At 37.0% G+C, this 25,853-nt stretch overlaps 4 protein-coding genes, 1 long non-coding RNA gene and 1 pseudogene across 9 annotated transcripts; 5 read left to right on the top strand and 1 right to left on the bottom strand.

The window, feature by feature from the left end:
* The first annotated feature begins 423 nt into the window (after nucleotides 1-423).
* Nucleotides 424-2,211, top strand: LOC104778519 (cytochrome P450 703A2). Its single transcript, XM_087497379.1, has 2 exons — nucleotides 424-1,372; nucleotides 1,479-2,211. The coding sequence occupies exons 1-2, from the start codon at nucleotides 467-469 to the stop codon at nucleotides 2,103-2,105; spliced, it is 1,533 nt and encodes a 510-aa protein (XP_087353505.1). The 5' UTR covers nucleotides 424-466; the 3' UTR covers nucleotides 2,106-2,211.
* A 44-nt stretch (nucleotides 2,212-2,255) lies between these two features.
* Nucleotides 2,256-4,622, top strand: LOC104759180 (cyclic pyranopterin monophosphate synthase). Of its 2 annotated transcripts, none has more exons than XM_010482146.3 (3): nucleotides 2,256-2,440; nucleotides 2,722-3,424; nucleotides 4,193-4,622. In XM_010482146.3, the coding sequence occupies exons 1-2, from the start codon at nucleotides 2,306-2,308 to the stop codon at nucleotides 3,388-3,390; spliced, it is 804 nt and encodes a 267-aa protein (XP_010480448.1). In that variant the 5' UTR covers nucleotides 2,256-2,305; the 3' UTR covers nucleotides 3,391-3,424; nucleotides 4,193-4,622. The 2 variants fall into 2 exon arrangements, with proteins under 2 accessions (XP_010480448.1, XP_010480442.1); XM_010482140.3 differs by having other exon boundaries at nucleotides 2,257-2,440; nucleotides 4,149-4,622.
* A 532-nt stretch (nucleotides 4,623-5,154) lies between these two features.
* LOC104759170 (aspartyl protease family protein 2 pseudogene) lies at nucleotides 5,155-7,079 on the top strand (annotated as a pseudogene). Its single transcript, XR_015587807.1, has 2 exons — nucleotides 5,155-6,831; nucleotides 6,931-7,079. The product of XR_015587807.1 is annotated as an aspartyl protease family protein 2 pseudogene (transcript).
* A 1,458-nt stretch (nucleotides 7,080-8,537) lies between these two features.
* On the top strand, nucleotides 8,538-10,223 carry LOC104759162 (uncharacterized). The gene is made up of 4 exons (XR_762804.3): nucleotides 8,538-8,600; nucleotides 8,761-9,081; nucleotides 9,188-9,315; nucleotides 9,424-10,223. It is a non-coding gene; the product is annotated as an uncharacterized LOC104759162 (long non-coding RNA).
* Nucleotides 10,224-13,814: 3,591 nt separating this feature from the next.
* Nucleotides 13,815-14,756, top strand: LOC104759130 (pathogenesis-related protein 1A-like). Its single transcript, XM_010482097.2, has one exon. It carries the CDS (start codon nucleotides 13,884-13,886, stop codon nucleotides 14,607-14,609), a length of 726 nt encoding a protein of 241 aa, XP_010480399.2. The 5' UTR covers nucleotides 13,815-13,883; the 3' UTR covers nucleotides 14,610-14,756.
* A 7-nt stretch (nucleotides 14,757-14,763) lies between these two features.
* On the bottom strand, nucleotides 14,764-24,907 carry LOC104759141 (protein REDUCED CHLOROPLAST COVERAGE 1). 3 transcript variants are annotated; one of them, XM_010482112.3, is made up of 25 exons: nucleotides 24,559-24,907; nucleotides 24,218-24,337; nucleotides 24,006-24,067; nucleotides 23,185-23,277; nucleotides 22,479-22,551; nucleotides 21,661-21,945; nucleotides 21,499-21,566; nucleotides 21,282-21,413; nucleotides 21,163-21,204; nucleotides 20,568-21,086; nucleotides 20,319-20,473; nucleotides 19,668-20,190; nucleotides 19,526-19,588; nucleotides 19,335-19,436; nucleotides 18,919-19,245; nucleotides 18,715-18,807; nucleotides 18,500-18,601; nucleotides 18,278-18,382; nucleotides 18,067-18,200; nucleotides 17,795-17,978; nucleotides 17,561-17,692; nucleotides 17,355-17,467; nucleotides 17,148-17,238; nucleotides 15,200-17,073; nucleotides 14,764-15,077 (listed from the first exon to the last, which is right to left on the bottom strand). In XM_010482112.3, exons 2-25 carry the CDS (start codon nucleotides 24,276-24,278, stop codon nucleotides 15,074-15,076), a joined length of 5,337 nt encoding a protein of 1,778 aa, XP_010480414.1. In that variant the 5' UTR covers nucleotides 24,279-24,337; nucleotides 24,559-24,907; the 3' UTR covers nucleotides 14,764-15,073. The 3 variants fall into 3 exon arrangements, with proteins under 3 accessions (XP_010480414.1, XP_019098151.1, XP_010480408.1); XM_019242606.2 differs by having other exon boundaries at nucleotides 14,764-15,061; XM_010482106.3 differs by having other exon boundaries at nucleotides 14,936-17,073.
* Nucleotides 24,908-25,853: the final 946 nt, after the last annotated feature.

The raw sequence follows: 25,853 nt of genomic DNA, 5'->3' as shown, positions 1-25,853 counted from the left end.
TGGTGACTTTTTTTCCAATTAGTATTGTTTTGATATGGTGACCCAGTCGCCACCGATTATACTTCTTTGCGTGTCAAAATAATATTATTTGTGTTCAACTTTATTCATTATTTATCAAACTAAGATGTCCACATTTTGCATCTATGCTGAGTTGCTATCCATTATTTATTTAAATGTTTTTACTCAAAGGGTAATGTAATGTTCTTTCCAGATTTCCTAAGCTAACTCTTTCCTACTAAACCGATTAGAAGAACATGAATAAAGCATGCAACTCGTAAGAGTGCCACACAAAGATAGAGAGATACATGGTTAGATTGTATAATTTATTTATTTTCTTGTGAATGATATAATTAATAGTTCTAACCAAAACCTAGCTACTAGTCTTCCATTATTTGTTATATATTGACACAACAAAGACAATATGGGAATAATGGAAAGATCTGTTGAACATATAATATAAGATTAGATGATTTTGGTGTTGGCCTCCCTCTTCGCTGTTCTCATTCTTAATCTTCTTCTATGGAAATGGCTCAAGGCTTCAGCATGTAAATCCCAAAGGCTTCCTCCAGGCCCACCAAGGTGGCCGATATTGGGTAACCTTCTCCAATTGGGCCCTTTACCTCACCGGGACTTGGCTGCTCTTTGTGATAAGTACGGTCCATTAGTCTACCTCCGGCTCGGGAATATAGATGCCATCACAACGAACGATCCCGATACCATCCGAGAGATTCTCTTACGACAGGACGATGTTTTTGCATCTAGGCCAAAAACACTCGCCGCAGTCCACCTAGCTTATGGATGTGGGGACGTCGCATTAGCGCCAATGGGTCCCCATTGGAAAAGAATGAGGAGGATATGCATGGAACACCTACTTACTACCAAAAGGCTTGAATCTTTTACTTCCCAACGGGCCGAGGAAGCTCGGTATCTTATACGAGATGTCTTCGAACGAGCGAAATTCGGAAAGCCAATAAACCTAAGGGAAGTATTGGGTGCTTTCTCTATGAACAATGTGACTCGGATGCTACTAGGGAAACAATTTTTTGGACCTGGATCTCTAGTAAGTCCAAAAGAAGCACAGGAGTTTATGCACATAACTCATAAATTGTTTTGGCTGTTGGGTGTTATTTACTTAGGAGACTACTTGCCGTTTTGGAGGTGGGTGGATCCGTCCGGATGCGAGAAAGAGATGAGGGACGTGGAGAAGCGTGTAGACAAGTTTCATACCAAGATCATCGACGAGCACAGAAGGGCAAAACGAGAAAATGATGACAACAACGGAGAAATGGATTTTGTTGACGTTTTGTTGTCTCTACCTGGGGAGAACGGCAAAGAACACATGGACGACGTTGAAATTAAAGCTCTTATTCAGGTATCATTTAATTCCGTTATGTTGATAAATTGTACTGAAACGTCAAAAATATGAAAGATGTATTATGTTATGTTTTTAAAACTATGTATTTTTGTAAATTGTATAGGACATGATAACGGCTGCGACAGACACGTCAGCAGTCACAAACGAATGGGCAATGGCCGAAGTCATCAAGCAACCACGAGTAATGCGTAAAATTCAAGAAGAGCTAGATACTATTGTAGGATCAAACCGAATGGTCAAAGAATCCGATCTAATCCATTTAAACTATCTACGTTGCGTCGTACGCGAGACGTTCCGAATGCATCCGGCCGGACCGTTTTTAATCCCTCACGAGTCCGTCAGACCAACAACGATCAACGGCTATTACATCCCAGCAAAGACACGTGTCTTCATCAATACACATGGATTGGGCCGAAACACTAAGTTATGGGACGACGTGGAAGACTTTAGGCCCGAACGACATTGGCCCGTTGACGGTAGCGGACGAGTTGAGATAAGCCACGGACCGGATTTTAAGATATTGCCGTTTAGTGCTGGTAAGAGGAAGTGCCCCGGAGCTCCGTTAGGTGTGACAATGGTGCTAATGGCATTGGCTCGGCTCTTTCATTGCTTTGACTGGTCTTCACCGGAATGTATTGATACGGTGGAAGTTTACGGCATGACTATGCCTAAGGCTAAACCATTATGGGCCATTGCTAAACCACGATTGGCACCTCATTTGTACACATAGTAGTACAATATTTGATTTAAACCGAATAGTACTAGTAAGAATTAATAAATTTCGGTTATTGAATTATAAACCAAACCAGTTTTAAGAGAACGGTTTGTTGGGTTTATTTTCCCCGGTTTAGCAGAACCCTACTTTTAAACTACACTTTGCTTCTTCAATCTCTTGAGGTGGTGGTGAATTTAAAAAAAAAAAAAAAAAACATGTTTTCGACACTCCGTCGCGCCGTGTTACTCCGTCGATATCCGGCCGTGATTTCTCCGGTGAAAAAGGCATTCAGCAGTAAAATTTACGATGAAATCGATCCGCAAATCATGAATATAGATGAGCTGAATCAGGTTTTTCTCACTCTCTGTTGTCTGTTATTTTGGCCTCTGTGTGCATCTGTAACAACTAGCTACACCAATCAACCTTTTGAATCGTGTTGAGGAACTAAGCAAATTGAGTTTTGATTAATGGTTTAGAGTTGGTGTTTCCGATGATAGAATTGTGAGAGAAATTGATGCTAACTGTCAACTCAGTGATCTTGATTTACGATTCTACCAAACAAATACTTAAAAAAGCTCAATGATTTATATATCCTCGCTGAGGGTTTTAGTCGATCGTTTTGGTGTTTCAGGAAATGAAGTCAATCTTTGGAGAAGAACCATCTCCCGATGGGTTTTCTGGTCCTGCCACAATGGATTTCTCTGAGTTGAAATCGAAAGCTGAATCTCTGAAGTCGACAAACCCGGAGAGTTCTGATCTTTTATCCCGTATTGAGTATCAGAAATCGAGCAAAGAACAACCTGCACTAGTGGCTGGTGATATGTCTAAGCTAACCCATGTTGGGATCTCAGGGGAAGCTCAGATGGTTGATGTATCTTCCAAGGACAATACTAAGAGAACTGCATTGGCTTCCTGTAAAGTTTTTCTTGGGAAAGGAGTATTCGATTTGGTCTTAGCGAATCAAATGGGGAAAGGAGATGTTCTTGGAGTGGCGAAGATCGCTGGCATTAGTGGAGCAAAACAAACTAGTAGCTTAATCCCATTGTGTCATAACATTTCTCTTACGCATGTTCGTGTAGACCTAAGACTAAACCCTGAAGATTTTAGTGTTGACATTGAAGGAGAAGCTTCTTGCACTGGAAAGACTGGAGTTGAGATGGAAGCTATGACTGCTGTCTCAGTTGCTGGTTTAACAGTTTACGACATGTGTAAGGCTGCGTCGAAAGATATCAGTATTACAGATGTGAGACTCGAGCGTAAAACTGGTGGAAAGAGTGGATATTGGTCCAGAGGGGAGTGAACACAATGAACATTTGTCTCCGTAGCTATGAGAGGTTAGCTTTCTTTTATCTTGGAAGTATTTGTTGTTCTCAAATTTATTTGGTTGCTTGGTGTGATCAATCATATATAGAAAGATGGAAACTTCTGAATCTTGAATAGTCAATTAGGCATAATTCACATAGGTACTGTGAGAGAAACTGTAGTTAAGTTCTTTTGACTTGCTCAAAGTATGTTGCTGGTGATGTTTAAAGTTGAATTGTATCAATGTGTTTTGTGATCCGATTTGATTTGGTTGCTTGGGTGATAAATCGTATGTAGAAAGATGGAAACTTTTGAATCTTGAGGGTGATTCACACTGGCACTGTGAAAGACACTATCGTTTGAGTTTGGCTTTTCTGAATCTACGGGGTTTTCTATAGTTTTCTTTTCAAAGTTGTTCTTGTAATGGGTTCTAGTAAGAACACACATAGCATCTCTCATGAAACTTAATTAAGATTATTACAACACAATTAAAAGGCTCAGACAACATATTGTATATATGTATAGAGTATTAGAGTAAAGGTATATAGGTTATCATGTCGCATATTGAATCTTTTTGTATGCACATGGTTCATGTTACGAGCCTTGCAATGATGAGTGAGCACTTAAAATAAAGCAGAGAAAGCTAGAAAGTGTGCTGTCTCTGCTGGCCAAAGTCTCTTTTTTTTCCTCTTTCTTGTAGTGACTTTAGCTTTCTTGTCTCCTTTAATCAAATATGTTTCTCTTCTCCATTTCCAGATCTCTCCTCTGAGTTCTTCTTACTAATGCTAATCTTCACTTAGACTGGAACAGTGGAACTACGTGTAACACTATGGCTTGTCCGGGCAAGTAAAGCCGGCTGCGAAAAGATCAGGTCAAGTTTGGTACTTTGGTAATAGAGCAATTTGATGTGGAATATGAGAATTTCACCTAAATCCTATGTGAAACAATTTATGAAGACTTTTTTAAGTCAATGCTTGCAACTGTACAGTCTTATTCATATTTGTGTCCACATTCTTTAGACAGTTGCGATAGATTGGTTCACAGCATTTAATTGGTGGTCACACATACCAATATCACAAGATTTAGTACTCTTCCCCTTTTTTTATAAATTTTCTTTTGTACTCGTTTAAAGAAGAGGATTATATTCGTGGTTATGATGTAGTAATATATAGTAGTATGATGTAAACATATCGAAGCATTGAATATGAAAATTCCGAATCTTGGATGTCATTATTTCCAATTATTGTGGGCGAGTAAAAGAAAAGAGGGTTTGATGATATAGACAATCTAACAAGATTGTGAGATCTATAAAGGTCGTGACGATATAGTAGTACTAAGATAATAATGTATTGGCAAATTACACCATCATGCAAAGTTTGTATACATGAAATAAATTAGTTTTTACTATCATTTGACAGTCGTACTAGATTTATCTTTGGTGAGTACATTTGCATGTATTTGTTAACCCATGTGGAATGTTTCAGATTGTGCAAAACTCAAGAGCGAAAATGTGCCACCAATCGTGGGGAAATTATTGGGCATCATTAGTTAAAACTATACACATATAATATCACCTGAGCTTTTCACTTTTTTACAAATAAGCTAAATTATTACTTAAATAAGCGTTGATTAATTTTCATTCATGACGACAAAAGAAAAGAAGCTACCACTAATTAAAGATATTTTTCTTTAGTGTGTCTTTGTTTTGTTATCCACCGAATCTAAAATGTCGCTTTTGCATTTTCTCACAATCTTATGATAAAAATATCTACTCATATTTTTTATTTATTATTCCAAATAAAAGTAGAATTAAAACATTTAATTCTTCTTCTCTTTTAATTTTTGTGTTCTTCAAGAAGACTAGAGTGCAACTGTACAATTATATAAACAGATACGACCACTCTCACTTCCCATTTTCTCGAGAAAACGCGAGAAAAGAAAAAAAAAATGGTAGGAAGAAGAAAAGCATTACTCTTCACTCTCTGTTTCTTGTTCGTCTCTCTACCTTCATTGTCTTCTTCTTCCCTTCCAGCATTTCAAACTCTAGCCCCCAATTCTCATTCTCTCCCTTCTGCTTCTCCCGTCTCATTCCAACCCGACTCAGAACCCGACTCAGAGTCTCTGCTTGGATCCGAATTTGAATCCGGATCCGACGACTCCGAGTCTTCCATCACTCTAAACCTCGACCACATCGACGCTCTCTCCTCAAACAAAACACCACAAGAGCTCTTCAGCTCCCGTCTCCAACGCGACTCCCGGCGCGTGAATTCAATCGCCACACTCGCCGCTCGAGTCCCCAGAAGAAACGTGACTCACGCCCCGAGATCCGGCGGATTCAGCAGCTCTGTGGTCTCTGGTCTGTCTCAAGGAAGCGGCGAATACTTCACGCGCCTCGGTGTCGGAACCCCGGCGAGATATGTCTACATGGTGCTTGACACCGGAAGTGACATCGTCTGGCTCCAATGCGCTCCTTGCCGGAGATGCTACTCTCAGTCCGACCCGATATTCGACCCGAGAAAGTCCCGGACCTATTCAACCATCCCCTGTTCTTCACCTCACTGCCGGCGTTTAGACTCCGCCGGATGCAACACCCGTCGTAAGACTTGCCTCTACCAAGTCTCGTACGGCGATGGTTCTTTCACTGTCGGCGATTTCTCAACCGAAACCTTGACTTTCCGACGAAATCGCGTCAAAGGCGTTGCTCTCGGATGTGGCCATGACAACGAAGGTCTCTTCGTCGGAGCAGCCGGTTTGTTAGGACTCGGCAAAGGAAAGTTATCGTTCCCCGGTCAGACCGGTCACCGGTTTAATCAGAAATTTTCGTACTGTTTAGTCGACAGATCCGCTTCTTCGAAACCATCCTCAGTCGTCTTTGGAAACGCCGCCGTTTCAAGAACCGCGAGGTTCACGCCGCTTTTGTCAAACCCAAAGCTCGACACTTTCTACTACGTCGAGCTTTTGGGAATCAGCGTCGGAGGGACACGTGTCCCCGGCGTAGCGGCTTCGCTTTTCAAACTTGACCAGATCGGTAACGGTGGGGTTATCATCGATTCGGGTACGTCTGTGACCCGGTTGATCCGACCCGCTTATATCGCAATGAGAGACGCGTTCCGGGTCGGAGCTAGGACCTTGAAAAGAGCTCCGGATTTCTCGCTCTTCGACACGTGTTTCGATCTATCCAATATGAACGAGGTTAAAGTCCCTACGGTGGTTTTACATTTCCGTGAAGCTGACGTGTCACTTCCGGCGACGAATTATCTGATTCCGGTTGATACTAACGGCAAGTTCTGTTTTGCGTTTGCGGGTACGATGGGTGGACTATCCATCATTGGGAATATCCAGCAACAGGGCTTCCGGGTCGTTTACGACTTAGCGACTTCCCGGGTCGGGTTTGCTCCACGAGGATGCGCTTAAGTAATCATGACCCGACCGGAGCCCGGTACGGATAATGTACTTTTGTTTTCGCTATTTAATGCTTTTAGTAGACTTACTTGTGTTTTTATTTTATTTTTCATCAAATCGGACAAGTGAATTTTAGGCGGTGGAGTTGAATACGTGTTTATAGAAGCTTCACGTGTTGTCGGCTGTATTATTAGTATCGTCTTTCTATAATTTTCATCTGGCATCAAAAAGGAAGCGTGTATGATTCTTTTGAATTATATATCTAAGTAAAAACTCTTAAATTTACTTTTTCTAGTTAACCCAACAAATGACAAGTGTGGAAGTTAGTTTAGAATCAAGATTATTTTATAAGCAATTTCTCAAGTCGATGCTATAGTACTACTACGACTCGTAGTCTACGAGAGATCTTTATCTGTGGAAGTTTGAGTACGTCCAAAATAGAAATTAATATTTTCGAATTAAATGTTGGTAAAGTACTATGAGCGTATACACACCATATTTGATTATACTATTATAGTATAGATTGTACAGGAGAAAAATGTGTTGTGCTTAATCAGACAAAAAGGAAGATTTAGCGTGAAGTTAGAGATAGTGGTTCGATATTTGTACTGTGTTAATTACTTGTTTATTTTCTACTACTTTATTGGGGTTGTAATGCATGTTAAGCTCCTTTCCTTTTTGAGTTTAAAACCCTCTAAACTCAACCAGTATGTTTTGCATAGTTAGTTGGCTAAAATACATGTATTAGCAGAAAACTGAAAACAACATCGACTTCAATTAACACAGGAGGTTATGAAAAGATGTTGCAAACGTATTAAAACTACATCATCGTAACGTAACCACTGTATGTTCCATTCCCTTATAAATAACTCCCCAAATAGAATAGTCTTTAAAAGGAGGAGAATGTGTGAGATCGATTATGTCTGTGAGTACAAATAGTAGATTCAGTGAATGGTGTATAGCTAAAAATGATCCAAGAGCTCCCCATGTATAAGAAGATTGAGTATATACCATATGAAGATTAATTCGTTCAAAAAAAAGAAAAAAAAAAAAAAAAGAAATCTTCTTCTTTCTTCCACGAAGCCAATCATTTTGTACCTCCATTGATGCTATTACACAGAGATTGGATTTAAAGAATGTTATTATTAATAATTAAATCTCAACATCAAATAATTGAACTAATTAAGCTATTGTGGCCACATCAAAGTCGATGGAGGATGATCGACGAAGACGACTAACATATCGAAATGAAAAGCAACGGTTGCCGCCGTTGGGATTAACAGCGAGGCGTTCTGACATATTCCGAAGGAGGAACTTATGGCGGTCGGAGACGGCAATTCTTACCATGTGACTGGAGGCGCCCGGCGATCGGCGACGGTTCCGTCGGAGAAGTAGATTTTAGACTTTTAGTAGACCTGTAAAAACCTCTAAAACTAACTAACTGTTTGTTGTCTAACCTCTAATCTATTTGGACTGTATTTGGTTAATTTTGGTTCATAGTAAACAAGATTAAATGATTTCAGACAAAGGGGATGGAATTGAAGAAGACAATCCCTAGGAAAAGTGAAAAACCAATACTGTATGTACGAGTGGGAATAATGCGACAACCAAAGAAAAAAAAGTCTACATGGTTGCACAAGGCGGATTCATATAAATTATAGGCCCATTATAACGAAGCCCAGTTTCAATCTTACCTAGCCTCCTCCCTTTATATATACACGGACCATATTTAAATTGTTCTTCACTCGGAGCCCTAGCCGTCGTAGTCGAATTCGAGATCCAACCAAGCCTCCCTTAATCTCTCAAGTAAATTATCTCGCTCCTGAAAATTACTGCCGTGTTCCTCTCTCGGTCGTTTAACCGTGTCAATCTATCTATCTGTCTCTCTGAATTGTGCTTTCGGTTCTAGATTAAAAGACCTTACTGCGATTTGCTTTCCCAACCAAATTTTAATTTTCTTCGTTAGGGTATTTTACAAAGAGTCGTCTTGAATAAATATGATGAAGAAGGCTACGCCGGAGGAGGCTGGGACTTTAACAAAGGTCTTCTGGGACATCAAGATGTGTCCGGTTCCCGATGGGTATTATTCTCTTCTGGTCCGTCCGTGTATTAAGCGGTTTTTGGAGAATAATGGCTACTATGGTCCTCTCACCGTCACTGCCTATGGCAAACTAGGCGACGTCCCTATTGACATGCTCAGAGGAGTCTTTGCCAGTGGAATCGATCTTAAGCTTCAACCTACTGAGGCCTTTTCCAATTAAATCTCTTGAGTTATTTTCTTGGTCAGGTGTGTGTTTTGTCCTCTCCCGTGTTGTTTAATGAAATAACCAGCAAATCTACTCTTCAACTGGCTACTTTTTTTTTTTTTTTTTTTTTTTTTTTTTTTCCCACAGACTCGGTGGAACTTGAGGATTTTAAGTGCAGTGATTCTCCCCGTTCGTTTTGCTCAGTATGCAACCAGGAATTTCGTCGCCAGAATATTTTCATCAAACATTTGTCTAAACCATTCCATCAACAGAAGGTAATCAGGGACTTGTTCATTTTTTCGTTGTCTTATCTTATTAGTTCCCCCTTCTCACTTCTTTTAGCTTTCTTTGCGTAAGTTTGACCCCATGTTGTTTTTTTCTAGTTGTCGAAGCTGTTGCCTTTAAGTCATGAACTTCGAAGCTTCAGTGCACCACTATGTGATCTTGTTAAGCAAAACCCGGAGGATGTAACATCGGTCTTTTGGGACATAAAGACGTATCCGGTTCCACGTGACTGTGATCCTCGTCGGGTCGGTCCATGTATCAAACAGTTCTTGAAGGAAAAAAGGCTACTCTGGCCCTCTCACCATCACTGCCATTGGCGTACTAACAGACGTCCCTAATGACATTCTGGAAGGAGTCTATTCCAGTGGAGTCTCTCTTAATAACATTTGCAGCTGTTAGGAAATTCTCATCGTTGCGCCTTTCTCATGAATGGATGTTTTAATTGTTGTTGAATAGATACTTTAGTTTCTGAAACAGGGTTTGCTGGCACTTTGGATCGTCTGATTTGTGAGTTTACCGTTAGTAATTCACCTCCAGCTAATATCATGGTCATATCCGACGCAAAATCCTTTTCTTCTGATTATGCTTTCCGGCTAGAATCGAGGGGATACAACATTCTTCAGCCGCTTTCATGGAATTTTCTTGAAAGGTTTTTTTCTGGATGATGAGACGAGTGACTCTGCCTTCTGGACTTGCTCACTATGCGACTATCGTCTTCGTGGCCAAGGGTTTGAAAATTTTACCACTCATGTTACTAGTAGGCGACATGAACGGAAGGTAATCAAGCTTCCTAGTAAAACCTCTAGTAAAACCTCTATAAATTAATAAGGTTGACCAAAACATTTTATTAATTTATAGTGATATTAATTTATTAATTTATAGGTATATTTTTAATTGTTTATTTTTTTAAAAAATATGAATTTTATAATAACAATTCGTTTAATTTATAGGTATAAATTCATAATTTTTTTAAATAAGATTAGAATTTTGGATGTTGTAAATTTTATGGTATTGGAATTGAATTTGAAATAATTAAAAAATATTATTGACAATGAATTACAAATATTATAGACAAATTTATTTAAACACATGATTTCAAATTTATGAATAAGAATATCAATTATCGTATTTTAATAGTCTATCAAACTATCAAAATGTAAATGATGCATATTTTGAAATTGAAAACTTTAAAAAGTTTTAGCTGTTTTATGAAATGTTATAGAATATTTTATATCATTATAATTTGAAGATAAAACATAACAATTGTTTTATAGATATGAGGGTTAAGAGAAACATATTTTACTATATCAGCATATATATATATATATATTTACATGATTATTAATTTATGATATTATTGGGAACATATTTTACATAGGGATTTCAAAAAAATTATTATGTTATTATTTTATCGAATATTATTATTTTTTACACTGTCCTGACTTATAGTATATTAATTTATAGTGTTTATTAATTTATAAAGATTTTACTGTATACTGTCATTAGTAAGTTTTGTTTAAACCGACAAATAAAAATAGCAAATCAAAAATGACCTATTAAAGTGAAATCTTATGTAACATTACAATTACTATAATACTAGGTAACAACATGTACATGTACTATGTGCAGTATAAAATAATTATTAAATGTTTTTACAGTAATTTTTATTTACAAAATCTATTTTATTTATCGGTAATTGGAATCAAAATTCGATTGTTTAGTATATATATATTTAAAATATATATATTTTTATAATAATTAAAATTTAACCCGTAAGAATTATTATAATATCAATCTTATATTATCATATCATATGAACAAAGAGTTCTTAAAATTTATTTTAAAGATTTTATGAAAATGTAATTAAAAGATATAATTAAGTTAGAAAGAGAATATAAGAATTTAATTTTGGGTGTTAATTATATTTTTGAAAAAATACAATGGTATGTAAATGTAAATATTCTATTATTAAAAACTGATGACAAATAAAAAAAATAGTGTCTGGAGCTCTGTGAGTGCGACACGTCAGCATTTTGTGTGAGAATGCTTATCTTTTAATATATAAGGGATAACATCAGTCCATACAAAGCCCACTCAAACATAATATTTACAAATCATTTCTTTTAAGAAAACAACATGCAATTTCAGTTTTCACCTGTTCGAAAAATCCCACCAAAATAGAGTTCTTCAATCATAACAAATACTTGAACAGAAGAATCACAATTTCAGTTTTCCCTTGTTTGAAAAATCTTATCAAAAGAGAATTTTTCAACCATAACACATATCTGAACAGAAGAATCACAATACAATTAGAAAATAAGTTATAAGCTCAAAAAGACTTAGGGGGGTGTATTCAAACTATGATTTTGGAGAATTTGATGGGATTTAGGAAATTTAGAATTTTGATAGATTTTAGGGAAGTTTATATGATTTTCTGTAAAATTCTTTCAAATCCCACCTAAAACCATGAGATTTGGATCTCTGTATTTTTAACTAAACAAGTCCTCTAGAATCCTCCAGAATCCTAAAAATTATTAAAATCCTAATCCACAAAACTGTTTTGAATAACAGTGGATTTTAAAGTAGATTTTTAAATCATCAGTTCAATAGCAGTAGATTTAAATGGATTTTAAAGTAGATATTTAAATCATCAGTTCAATAACAGTGAATTTTAATATACTTTTTAAAACCCATGATTGAATAACATAAAATTTGTAAATTTCACATAAATCACTTAAAATGTCAAGTTGAATACACCCCCTTAGATTCTCATTTCAAAATTACGATGATAAGAAATTTTCAATCCCCCAATTACACAACTAACATATCTCACTTATGGTATATAACAGTTTAAGAACTTTCTCTCAAACAAGGGATCATACATTGATCATATAGTTCCTAACAAGGGATCATACATTGATCATATAGTTCCTGGAATACATCGTAAAAGACTTTCTTAGTCGAATGATCCTTTTTTGATGATAAGAGCAAACTTTTATCTCTGCAAGTTAAACCTAACATATTCGCTATTTCATTATCTATATAAACAGCCCATTAGCAACTTTCTATAAACCATCCACACAAATACGCAAACTATCCTATTATTATAAGCAAACAAGATACTTAAGATGAATGATCTTATGGCAATGACTTACCTCGCTGATGTCAAGCCGTACAAAATCACTTGGTGGGTTTAGGTTAAGGTCTACATGCGTGGAAGCAGTACACTTTCCAATCTGGAGAAACATTGGAGATGGTGTTACCTGACTAGAGGGTTAGTTGTCATTTTTGTGTATTTTTACGCTACTGTATTCAATAAAAAGTGAACAGCTTACAATCAATGCTTACATTGTTAATACTTTTTTAAAATCACTATCATAACCCGGGTCCTAAGAATCATGCTTCCATCAAAAAAAGACTTGTGAGTAAGTTCGAGAGGTGGACAAAATGTGAGTGGAGGGTCATTGAAAATTTTGGACCATCCCTTTAAGATGGGTTTCGTGAACAACACTCATGTAACCATGTGTGTTGCCATTTCTAATGATGTGTATCTCATATTGTTTGACTTTCAAAATATCATTGTTGGGAATCTTAATCCCTTTTACTGAAAGAATTTGTTGTTATCACAGTGAGCAGACGAAGAGATCGTGTTTAGGTTTTCTGATTTTACGATTGAAGAGAAAAAATTAATCGTTAAAAGTTTCGACAGTGGGCTCTGTACTGAGCAGTTTACATTGGACCTTTTAGACAATATTAATTGTAGTGTATTCTCTAACTTGGTAATTTTCTTAATAGATCATGCGTGGGCCAATCAAAATTCTACAAACACAATGAAAACATATAATTATTCACTTTTAAATTACATTCCTAATTTAAGTAATAAAGGTGTTATACTTTGGGTTAAAAATTTGGTTATGATGACAATAATACTAGTTAAACCCTTACACTTAATTACATTACATGCTAATTTTAAGTTATATATAGTCCAACATATGTAGTTTATCTCTATATTTTTAATATAAACCAATTAGTATTATAATATGATCCATATTACACTATACAACACTATATTATATAAGATCCCAAATAATTATAATTATATAATTCAAAAGAATATATATATATATATATATATATATATATGTATATTTCTCCGCGCTGTCATCACGGATCACTATCGAGTATATATATAAAAGCACAACTATCCTGTTGTTCAAAACATATACTTATGATACTAATGATCTACGTTATTCAAGATATATACAGAGATTTGTGTGATCTCAAAAGTACACGCAATTACCGTACACCTTTAACTTTAAGCGTTGCCTAAATGTGGTGTTGCTAAACATTTTTTTCTAAAAAAAATTAGAACCTCAGTTCCGATAATCAATATTCACCGTGCGTTGACTTTCCATTGTTGACTCATACTCCAAAGATATTTTTACAGACAACGTTCATAAATAGAAACGATTAACTACCTATTAATTCGTTTCCTATCACAAATTTGCATTCTAGAGTTTAATTACTTTTTTCACCTACAATATTTTTGTGTGTGTAAATGGAGCTCCGTAAACGGAAATTACGAGCTCCGTTACACAACATATTCGCCGTAACGTTATTCCTCCTTCAGCTATGGGCCGCCACGGCCAACATTAATCACAGCGAGTCTTCCACGCAATCTTCTGTTAACTCTCCGTCAACGACGGGCACTGGGGTTCTGTCTTCATCACGGTTGTTCACCGGGGGACCATTGACGTTCAGGTCTAGGTGGAGGAGAAGAAGACGACATCGTAACAAAGTCAACAGAGCTAGCAGAGAGTTTCTATTAGCACATAACCTCGTGCGAGCGAGCGTGGGGGAACCGCCGCTTGAATGGGACGGGAGATTAGCGGCTTACGCGCGCTCGTGGGCGAACCAACGCGTGGGAGATTGTAGGCTTGTTCACTCTAACGGTCCGTATGGAGAAAATATATTCTGGGCCGCACAGGATAACTGGAGGCCCGCAGAAGTCGTTAAAGTGTGGGCCGATGAGGATCAATTCTATAACGTGAACGCTAACACGTGTGAGCCGCATCACATGTGTGGGCATTACACGCAGATCGTTTGGAAAGATAGTACCAAGGTTGGGTGCGCAACTGTGGATTGCTCAAACGGCGGCGTTTACGCCATTTGTGTGTATAACCCACCGGGAAATTACGAAGGTGAAAATCCGTTTGGAAGCTATAAAAGTCCGATTGGTCTTCTCCGGGAAGAACCACCGGCGGTGATCGGAGGGATGGCTTGAGAGCGGAGGACATGGTGGTTGAATAATTCCATGTTTTAGTTATATTTAATTCTTTCATTTTCCACAACATTTTTGTTGGAATAAACAAGTTTATAGTTTCTGTGGAACGATCATCTAATAATATTAAACAAGTTTATAGTTTCGACATTTCAGATAGTAAAGTAAACCGTTACGAAACTGATGTAATAATCAATGACAAAATACGTGAGTAAAACAAGTGAAACTAGCGTAACGTTCAAACATGGAGAACCAAAAAAAAATTATGTCCAAAATTTCCTACGTTTTTAACTTTTATTGGCTGAATTAAAAATGAAAAACCCCAGAAAAAAAAAATGATACATCACCTCACTTCTTGGTAAACAAAAGAATAGCTTGGCCTTTTCTCTCTCCTGCACAATCTTTCCGCGGTTAAAATCCATTTCCAGGCTATCACAAGCGTCAGCTTCCCATGCCTGATAACAAAATTACCTGCGAATTTTTAGACATCAACAAGCTACCTTTATACTGTCCCAAAGATACAGCAAAGATCAGAGAGATCTGTGAGGCATTTCATCGAATTGGCTCTCTGGAGAGAGTTTCAGGCTACAGACCTTGGAGCCTCGCTGTCTCTGATAACTCTGCTATAACCAAGCTTGAACGGTTGAGAATCATAAGGTTTAAGCAAACTTATTGGCATTCTCAGTGTCTGTTTCCTGCTTCTCCTCCCTCTTAACAAAATGCTAAAAGTTTTCTCACCATCCTCGGCTTTTCGGTTTCCATTCTCCATTTCACTGCGAGCCACTGCATTGTTCACATGGTTAACAGAATCCATAACTTCGTCCGCGATAGCCACATCTCGCTTGCCTTCTTCTTCTTCTTCTTCCTTTTTTATGCCTTCTTCTACTCCTGAAGTGTCAATATCAGTTGGCAGAATCACAGTTGGCTCTAACACAGTTGCAGCTATTGGCTCGGTGATCATCTGGGGAGGGGGGAACTCAACTGGATGGCATCCAGGCCAAACCGTTCTTGGTACAAAATCCGACACATTGAGCTGCCACGGGAACTGATTGGGATGAAAAGGGCCACTTGTTACAGGGTAAGTACTTGTGGGGACTGACTGAGTGTAAGGAGGAGGATAAACAAAGGACATTGGCTGCATCAAGTTTGGAGTTGACGGAGGTGAAGGGTAAGGAGGAGGAGGTCCGTGATGAAGAGTCATGTTCACAGGCCAAGACGGTCCAATGTTCATTCCTATTGGAGTAGGACGTATTATACTTGGAGGTGATGATGGGTTGAATGGAGCAGCTGAAGCAGATAGCTTCTTGTTAGGTAACAATATTCGTGAGGGGTCGCTTGAGTCTGTAGCAGATATTAATAGTTTTTCCTTCAGATCTTCGGTATCAGCAGCTAACTGATCTGCCATTTCTTGCTCTGTGGTTGAATGAATTATATCTGTAACACCTTCGTTTATCAATTCACCTTCAACTTGTTCTTCCACATGAATGCCACCACCAGATTCTTCATTTTCAATTAAAATGTTTCCTTCAACTATCACTTCAGATGGTTGTAACTCTACTTTGATATCTTCTTCGCCTTGAGTTTTGGTAGATTCCATGTTTGCAGAGAATTCAGTTTTAACCTCTTCCTGTAATCCTGTTCTCTCCAACTCATCACCCTCTTGCTTATCTGAAGCTTCATTTTGTGGAGCCCAGACTTGATACTTGGCAATCGAACCAGGTGGTGCCAATGCTACTTCCTTGTATGATGGAGATTTTCCAAGACTTACAACAGAGTTTTTCGTGTGGTAGGCTTCACTTTGCACAGTACTAGACTGAGTAGCTGGCACAACAGAAGAAGCATCTGTCTTTAACCCATCTTCTTCTGAAGTTTCACCAGCAGTCTTAGTATTACCAGAAGACGGCTGCATCGATTTAACCCGATACGCCAAGGTTTTGACTATCTTCCTCCCAAATTTGGTGCCTTGAGCTGTTAAACCAGGAGAATGGTGATCCGCATAGCTTGCATACGACGCTGTTCGCTTCTTGAGAATGTAGTATTTTTCGTTCTGCTGAGTAGCATTCTGGAAAAGAGGATTATCAATATCAGCTTCAACATTCTTCTTCTGATATGTATATACTTTCCCAATGGATGCTCGTCGCTGCTTCATCCTGCGACCATATGATCCAGCAGATCTCGGTCTTTGAACTGGTTGCCATCCATCTTCACTACCATCAGGGTGATGTGGCTCGGTTGAAACTTCACTAGATGTAATTGGATTACTGTTATCCATAATAGCCTCCTCAATGACTGGAGGAGAAGGTGGTTCTTCAACTGGTGCAAGAATTGTCTCGTGATTTTCTTCGCTTGATTTACCTTCTTCTGATCCAGTTTCTTCTGTCTCCTCCTCAGACATCTCCTTTTGTTTTTCTCTCGGAACTTCTGCTAAATGTTCAGAAACATTGCTCTGCTTGGATTTTTCCTTTAGCTACAAAAAACACAAGTTCAACCATTTCAGTATTTTTAACCATTAAAAGTCAAAGAAATAAAAATCATGCATACCTTCATAATATAGTTCTTCCTCTTTGCTGCCACACTCTCTTTCCCTTTGGCGTTATGGCTTGGGTTGATATAGTCGAGTAGATCGGATACACTGCAAAATATTATCAACCTAAAGATCAGGCTAAGGAGTACACTTGATTGACACATTCCAACAACATAAAAACTTATAAACAACAACTAAGGAGATATCAAAGGAACTTGTTTGACCTTAGGTGCCCTTTGCTGGCTATAGACGCGTCTGGCTTAGGAGTTCCATTTCGTGCAGCTTCTTGTTGCTCAAAAGCCTTGGACTCAAAGTATTCTAGCCAAGCAGCAGCATCCTGAAGTATATAATCAATTGTCATATATAAAAAAAAGCATACAAATGTCAGAAAGATGACTGATCTGGCTGAGGATATCATGCTAATATATACCTGAGTACGTAAATCATCTGGCCCAAGCTTTGCTCGGAGGATTCTTAAGGTTGTTTGCTCATGCTGAACACTTAAATGGTATGCCTCCATCAACGAGAGCGCAATTGCTATGGCATGGTAACTTGCAGCAGTCTATAATTTTACATAATTAGCAGCAACATATTAGCAAAATCAAATCAAATTTTTCTTACAAAGTGATGTTCCCAAAAACACAGAGAGCATCGGGAAAAGAACCTGGATGTGATCAGGACCAAGCAACCTTTGATTACACTTGAGAGCTTTGTGAAGGTACCTCAAGGCAACATGTACATTTCCTAGACCTTCCTCCATCATGGCTACATTGATGTATGTAGCAGCAGTGTTCGGATGAGATGGACCGCATGTGAGATGTAAGAGATACAACGCACGCTTAACATACCTAACAAAAACAAAAATACCCAAGAGACATCAAACATTTAAACCATAAAACCTCGCAGTTCTGTTAAAATCAAGATTACAAAACTTACTTAAGAGCCAGCTCTGTATGCTGAAGCCTATAATAGAAGACAGCAAGATCACCATAACTCTTCATCGTATCTGGATGATCAAGTCCAAGTTCCCTCTCATTGATATCTAAAGCCTTTTGCTGATATATTGTAGCCTGTTTTAACAAAACCTTTTAGTTTTGCAATTGTCATAAAAAGAAATATATCACAACCTAACCATATATATACAGACCTGACTAAAGTCACCAGTGTGATATAGAACTACAGCAAGTAAACTGTAAGCTCCGGCTGTCATTCTGTGATAGGGACCGCAAACTGCTACAAGTTTAGCAAGAGCCTAAAAAACAAAAGAGACAAAACAACAAAACCAAATCATGACGATGTCTGGAAAAGTAAAATGTATTGTGAATAAAAGAGCTGAGGAGTAGAAAAATCATTTTTCTGGACAATGTACCTTTGTTCCGTACGTAACCGCATCTTCAAGCTTTCCTTTATCTAAAGCTGTTTTAGAAGACTCCAGAAGTTGCCTCCCATCAGCAGATGAACATGCTGCTTGCTGCAAAGATTCAGAGTAGAAAGCCTGATCAATAACAATGGCTGCCTAACATACTAGAACGAATTCAGATTCTGATAGAACATTTTCCAAATATCTTTTATGTTTTCCATTACCTTATGCACTGGGACCAGACTGACCACATCTGTTTTCCGAAACGGTGCTGGAGAATCCATGTCAAAGTCCCTTGGAATCAACTCAATACCAACCTGAAAAATAAAATTTTAAGCCACAATTCCACTAATCTATATAGTATAGTAAATAGCAACAAGTTTATAACTCAATCAAATTTACAGGTTAGAGCATCAATATATTATTACCTTATGGCATAATCCACGTAGAATGGCAAACTTCCGTAGATCCTTGTAACTGAAGGCATTAAGATCATAATCATATCGCTTCTTCAAGAATTTCTCCAACCACCAGAAGATCAGAGGATGGACATTCCAAGTGTTCTGTGGTGGTGCTGCAGTATTTTCAGGAATCCCAAGCATCATGTTCAAAGCAGCAGCTACTTTTATAGCTATATTGTCAGTGTCAGTAGCAATGGCCGAAATCACCGCCTGGAGGATATGTTTAAGGGCTCTTACTATCATCTCATGAACACACAGTGATTGTACATGTGACAACTTATCTGAAAGCTTCACCTGTTGTAAACATAAAAAAGATATTGATAATTAAAAAAAAAAAAAACTTGTATAGATTAAGAACTATGAGGTTAAAAAAGCCAACTTACAACATATCCTAAAGAACGCATCCGAAGACCTCTTGTGTGCATAAAATCAGTTAGAGTACGACCATCGACTGGGGAGAGCTCCAAGGAACCAAAATCTGCAACCTATATATTCAGTGATAAAAAGGTTATTATTTGTTAATATCTTAATAGAACCAATAGAAAACACAACAACAAAATTTATACGCAGTTACCAGTTTCGGAATAGCAACTTCAGTATAATAATTCTGTGCCAAGTCGACAAGTTCTTGCAAAGACTGTGAAACAAATATTCTTTGTTAGCACACAATAAGTAAATAAACATAGAGCAAAAGCTGGAGTTGTAGTGTAACAAACCTTGTGATGAAGTCCAGTATCTGACTCTTTTAGGCGAGTGAAGGCTGCATCAGACAACAAATTCTTCAAGACGAGTACATTTTCTTGGGCATTCTTCTCGGCATCGGATTGCAAAGATGCAGTTGCTGCAGAATTATTAGTCTCTGAAGAAACCCCATCAACCTCAGAGGATACTGCAGTCTGCGTCGTCTTAGGGCTGCTTACATCTGTTTTCTTTTTGCTGCTATTGAGGGACTTAAGCGGTTTCCCAAGTCCTTCCACCTTCAATTCGTTCTTGGATTTTTCACTGTTTTGTTTTTTGTCCTTTTCCGTATTCTTTTGGTCTTGTAAATGCTGTATCCAACAAGCACCAAGCTCCCATCTCATGATACTCTCCCTGTCTATATCCTCTTCTTCAAGCTTTACAATACTTTCTTCCACCATTTTACTTACAAATTCCCGTGAAGATGTGAGCTCATCATCTTGTTGATGAGGTGTTTTCTTGTTCTGCTCAGATGAGGATTTATGGAGAAGGAATCTCAAACTGTAAAGCAACATATAAAAATATTACATCGTAAGTGAGACTATAAACTAAAGAGACAAAGGATGAATGTTTTTCATGAGACTATAAACTAAAGTGGCAAAGGATGAATGTTTTTCATTAAGTATCACCTGTTAATGTTTAGAGCATTAGCACCACCTTCAGGCTGTTCAAGGAGGTCAACAATTTGAGAAGGTGGGCTTAACTCCTCACTCTCCTTCTCTATTTTCACAACAGCAATGTAACCGCAGTACTTAAGACTTATAGTCCCTAAAGTAGCAACGTCCTGCACCCAAAAATAATTGTAAGACAACACAGATGAGAGGAAACAAAAAAAAAATATACAAGGAAAGAGTGGAGAGATGTAAGAAAACACTGACATGGGCAGCAGTATTTTCATCAGCAGTAAGTCCCTTGAGAAGGTTCCGTTCCATCAGCTTCTTTTTATCGAGACCAGTGGCTTGAATTCCATCAATTTTTGTATCCACTTTACTACTAGCGTTTGAAGTATCCCTTGTAACCGTAACACTCAAGTCTCCAGTTGTCTCGGAATATAGAACTTCAGAGTCTTCTTGAGCCAGTACAAGCTCAGTCATTACTTTCTGAACAGCCTTGATGGCTCTAAAAGTCGCGACATCGACAAAGAGGTTGTGAAGAAGAAACACTTTTCTGTCTCTGACTTGTCTCTCCTCTGCTGTGTTGCAAGGCATAGATGCAATAAAGGCAAACTCGTTGGACCACGGAACCAAATCGTAGGTGCCATCTCTCCCTTGACCACCACCATCCCCTCCCCATCTCTCATCCTCGACAGGGAGAGGCGGGAACGCTGCTGGTGACTGAGCCGCAGTAGGCGGTATGAGCCATGTGTTAGCTCTAAACCCATATGGAAGATTCCCAAACTGCAAACAGATGAAACACTCATTAAATACACCCAATTCAACATTAATCCTCATTGAGGTAGAGAAAGAAATATACCTTGTTGCGCTCCGAAAATGCTTTCAGAAGATCACTGTAAGCCTAAACATGATACAAAAGATAAGATCATCAATCACATTCAGCACGAAACTCAACAGCAAAATAGAAACAAAACTTACATTATCAAAGGCTCTACTAATTTGTCTAAGCAAGTCAACAAGGCTGTGACATATAATTCTCTGTTTCCCAATACTGTAAAATCCTTTTCTGCAACCTTCAATATGAACGAGCTTCCCATTACAAAGCTTCACCTGAGAGAAAAAAAAAACGCAGATTAAATGCCACATCCAGAGGAAACAACCAATTGAGAGCAATAGATAGAAATTTTCAGCTTACATCGATGGAGAGAAGATGATCTTCCGCCGATATATCTTCGGTGTCCCGCTTAGTCACAAGGCGTATATCTATAAAACCCTAATTACTGTAAGTTGGGACAAAATCAATCAAAGCAGGGGATCGAATCTAGGGTTTTAAAGGGAGAGAAAGATACAATCATACATTGAAGAGGAGGAGTGAGGTGAGCGAGAGAGAAAAACTCGTAGAAGCTTCCAAGCTTAGGGAAAGAGTGGCTGGTCTCTCCGGCGTCATCAATCACCGCATCCTTGGACGCAGGAGACGGAGGAGGAGACGTTTCCGAATGTTTGGAATTCTTCCCAACTCCCTTGACCTGAGCACTTTTCACGGATTCGGATTTCTCCGGCGATGGACCAAAGCAAGTGGTGCAGGCGACGATGTCAAGCAGTCGTCTGATGTGAGCCACTGCTGTTCCTTCGTTATAATCCTCTGCCACAAAGAATAAGGCCTTGAATGTTTTGTAGATTTTGAGAGAGATTTTGGTTTTTGTTTTTCAAAATCTCATTTTTATACCAATCAAGATTTTAAAATTTTGGTTTTCCTAAAAATTTAGAGAAACTATTTTGTTATAGTCTTCCATTCACGATTCTAGATTTTCAATTGTACTATAATTTAGGAAATCTAGTTTTTGATTCTTTACGTTAATTTTTCTCAAAAACCAAAAACCATTTTTTTGAGATTTTGCATTTAAAAAACTAATACCAAAATCTAAAACTAAAATCTAAAATCTAAAAACTAAAAACTAAATCCAAAAACTGAATTTAAAAGCAGTGTCCATTCATGGCCTAAATAGGCAACTTCTTTTTAACGAAAAGGAAACTTAATTAAAAAAAAAAAGAAAAAAAAAGAGAGGAAATCACAACGGTCAATCATTGAAACGGCATCCTTTAGTTTTATTATTAGTTCCGTTACGGCAGCACTTTAACGGCGTCTAATTGAAGCGTGAAAGAGAGAGCTTCTACCTTCCGTTAACGTGAGAAGACACGGTTTAAGCGCCGAAACATCCACTGTGTCTTTTAACTGCGATCCTCTGACCTGTAACGGTAAACGCGAATTTGATTTAACTATTTTACCAGAGTCGTTTTTCTTTAGTGACCTCCTTTATGCTATTAGATGATATACCATTAATCAATGAAAAGAAAAAAGAAGCCTTAATCGGGTAACATATCTCTATGGATAGAAAAGGAAACAATAAACGTCAGACTAGCAAATTCTTAGGCACAATGACACTAGTTAGTAGTCATTTTCCTTTACTTTTTTTCCTCACTTGCGATCCTAATCAAACGTTCCCCAATAAATATGAATATCTTTGAACCATCAAACGTTATCTGGAACAATAATAATTAATACTCCCTCTATCCCACATAGATTGATATTTCAATAGTTTTACACATATTAAGAAAACGTTAAGTTTTTATTTTTAAACTAATTTATAATTATTTTATGGTAGTAAGAGAAAACATAACCCATTAAATATTATACTACTTGGAATAAAATATTAAGTAAAAATATTATTTTAGTTTTTTAATCTATAAAAACAATTTTTTAGAGACAAATATATTCTCTAAAACATCAATCTATCTAAGACAGAAGGAATAACAACCAAAACTATGGAAATAAGAAATTTCTATTAAAAAGAAACGATTATGAGAAACGGTAATTATTTACCTCATGGGAGAGTGAATAATTGGTGATGTGGCAAGTATCCAAGTTAACCGATAAAAGCCGCCGAACATCTATGATCCTGTCCGTTGATATGCCCTGTTTCCATAAATACGTAATTTTTAGTATTCTGTTAATTATATTCATCATGTGAAACCTTTGGCTACAATACAAGATATATTATTGCTTCGTACAAGAAATATTTCGAGTAACTAAATATGAATATAGTAGATAAACATGTTTTCTGACGACAAAAATAAAAATAAAAGTGGATACACATGTTATCTATATAAACATTTCACTTTCTATGTAACGTCTACGTAATTTTATTGACCAAAATTATGAGAAACAATTGAATTATTTTAACAACCGAACGAATTTGTGTGTTACACACTCTTTTGTATTTTTCTACACGTTCAAATAATGATAAATTTCATGAAGATAATTCTAAGTCAAATTGAAAATGATTTTTTGATATATTTTTTAAGTCAAAAATAAGTATTAGCGTAAAATATCAATTTTAATGGTACGTGTAATACCTTATCCCAAAAACGCCAGTCCAAAAAAAAAAAAAAATCGATAATGCACTAGATTAAGATAACGTTTCATGAATATGTTATTAGTTTGAATTATATAATACCGAAACTAATGTTATATAAATTAGTTAATTGCATAAGAATATTTAAACAAAAATATATAAAATGGATTATAACAAATTTCGCAGAAAAAATCGCTACCAAAAAAAAACAGTTGTTAACACGCAAGATATATGAAAATTTTACATAATTCGAAAATGATGCGAGAAAACAAGAACAAAACACACAAACCTTGAGAATAGCCTCCGTTTCATCGGGAAGGTTTACAATGACATCCACGATAACCGGGAGAACTGCACATAAACCGTAAACCACATGATTCATATCATCAGAAAAGTTTCATTATCAAAAGAAGCTAATTAGTGATTAACAACTAATTTTTTTTTAATTTATTGAAATTCATTCATATAGAGATTAATAAGATATTTCATCATTATTGGTACCTTTCTCTTCCTTCTTCTTCTTGTCTCCTTTAGTCTTTCCACGGTTGTTCTTGGGAGCCATTTCTCTCAAGCTTCTTTTTTTGTTTTAACTTTTCTTTTATTGAAATAAACAAACAATAGCTGAAAAACAAATTGAACTGGTTAACTACAATAATCTCATTGTTGGTCAATCAATATACATACAAATGTACAATTTATAGAGCTTATAACCACTCAAACCACCCCAGGAACCCATAGTCCATAGACTATATATAATATGCAACAGAGTACAAAACCTTATCCAAAACAATGAGATTAAGATGAGCTTAAGGAAAACATATTGCAATATATCAGATAATTACCAAGTGAGGGGGGAGTCAAGTTGTACTAAGCTACCAGGAGGATAAAATATGAAATTGGAAAAAGGAGAAGTATAATAATAACGATGATGATAAAAAAGTTAATAAGAGAGTTTAGTGGTTCGAAGAAAAAGCTGAAACTGGAGAAAACGGTGTGAGAGAGAAGAGAGAAGAGAGCAGTGCGTGTGTGTAGTGTGTGAGTGATAAGGAAGGAAGGGCGGAGATTCAATAGTCAGATGGCTAGAATGGCTTTTTATGGACGTCCATGGCATTTTCCGCGTAATTATCTTCTCATTCTATGGGCCTTTACGTCTTTTCCTCACGATTAAAATTTCCTTCCTCCAGGAATGATTTCTTGCCTTTTAAGGGCCTTTAAGCCTTTAATGGGCCTAGGAGGGATTGTCTTATTTTCCATACGCTTTTTGGATTATTCTATTTTTTTTTTTTTTTGGATTATATTCTATTTGTGCCGCCCCCTTCTATTTATATAGTCTACAACAAGTTCATGCTATCTAATCTCTATAGTCGGAGCCAGTATCGAAAAGATTTGATTTTATCTGTATGTATGTAATAGAAATGTGATTTAATTTTAACCAAATTTCAAAACATTCGGGGGTAATTTATTGAAATTAATGTCCAGTTAAAAGAGTCTTAGGAAATGAGAAATCACATTCGTAGGTTAGGTGTATGGCTCACTAAAAATACTTATGTTTGATTTATGCATGTTTGCATATAGATAGATATAGCTAGTAATTCAAACACAATCACAACTTGGTATATATATATATATATATATATAAAGTTGGATATATACATCATCATCCCTGTATGCTTGACTGATGGCCTTGTGTTTTGTTAAATTGATGAAATATTGTTAATAGAGTCTCATAAATCAAACATACGTATTTTTAGTGAGCCATGCACCTAACCTAACCTTGATAAACTGAAATTTGTTTTGATATTTATGTATGTTTGCATATAGATATAGATACAGCTAGTAATTCAAACACAATCACAAGTTGGTATATATATATATATAAAGTTGGATAATTAGTTTATCACAGTTATCAGTAAGGAAAAATATAATTTCTTGATTTATGAAAGAAAAAGAAGATTTTTTTTTTTTTGAAAAATATTGTGTATGAAGAAAGCGCAGACGAAGTTGTCGTCCAGTAATGTTGGCAAAGGGAGAGGTCACAAGTGGACGGAAGAAACAAAGAAGCGGGACCATTGTTCTACACATATGGGTCCAACGTAAAATGGGTGCTCCGACGTATCACAACCGCACTCTTTCTTAA

Source organism: Camelina sativa, chromosome 3, assembly GCF_030686135.1.
Source record: "Camelina sativa cultivar CO46 ecotype springtype chromosome 3, ASM3068613v1".
Classification (NCBI taxonomy): domain Eukaryota; kingdom Viridiplantae; phylum Streptophyta; class Magnoliopsida; order Brassicales; family Brassicaceae; genus Camelina; species Camelina sativa.
Note: the sequence above shows the minus strand (reverse complement) of the source record. Positions and strands in the feature narration are given on the sequence as shown.

Coding starts and splice junctions, on each gene's coding strand:
- LOC104759141 (XM_019242606.2), bottom strand. CDS start 24,278: ATGGCTCCCAAGAACAACCGTGGAAAGACTAAAGGAGACAAGAAGAAG. Junction 23,278..24,005: donor AAACGGAGGCTATTCTCAAG/GTTTGTGTGTTT, acceptor TTATGGAAACAG/GGCATATCAACGGACAGGAT. Junction 21,946..22,478: donor TCTTCTCACGTTAACGGAAG/GTAGAAGCTCTC, acceptor TCTTTGTGGCAG/AGGATTATAACGAAGGAACA.
- LOC104759130 (XM_010482097.2), top strand. CDS start 13,884: ATGGAGCTCCGTAAACGGAAATTACGAGCTCCGTTACACAACATATTC.
- LOC104759180 (XM_010482146.3), top strand. CDS start 2,306: ATGTTTTCGACACTCCGTCGCGCCGTGTTACTCCGTCGATATCCGGCC. Junction 2,441..2,721: donor ATATAGATGAGCTGAATCAG/GTTTTTCTCACT, acceptor TTGGTGTTTCAG/GAAATGAAGTCAATCTTTGG.
- LOC104778519 (XM_087497379.1), top strand. CDS start 467: ATGATTTTGGTGTTGGCCTCCCTCTTCGCTGTTCTCATTCTTAATCTT. Junction 1,373..1,478: donor AAATTAAAGCTCTTATTCAG/GTATCATTTAAT, acceptor TAAATTGTATAG/GACATGATAACGGCTGCGAC.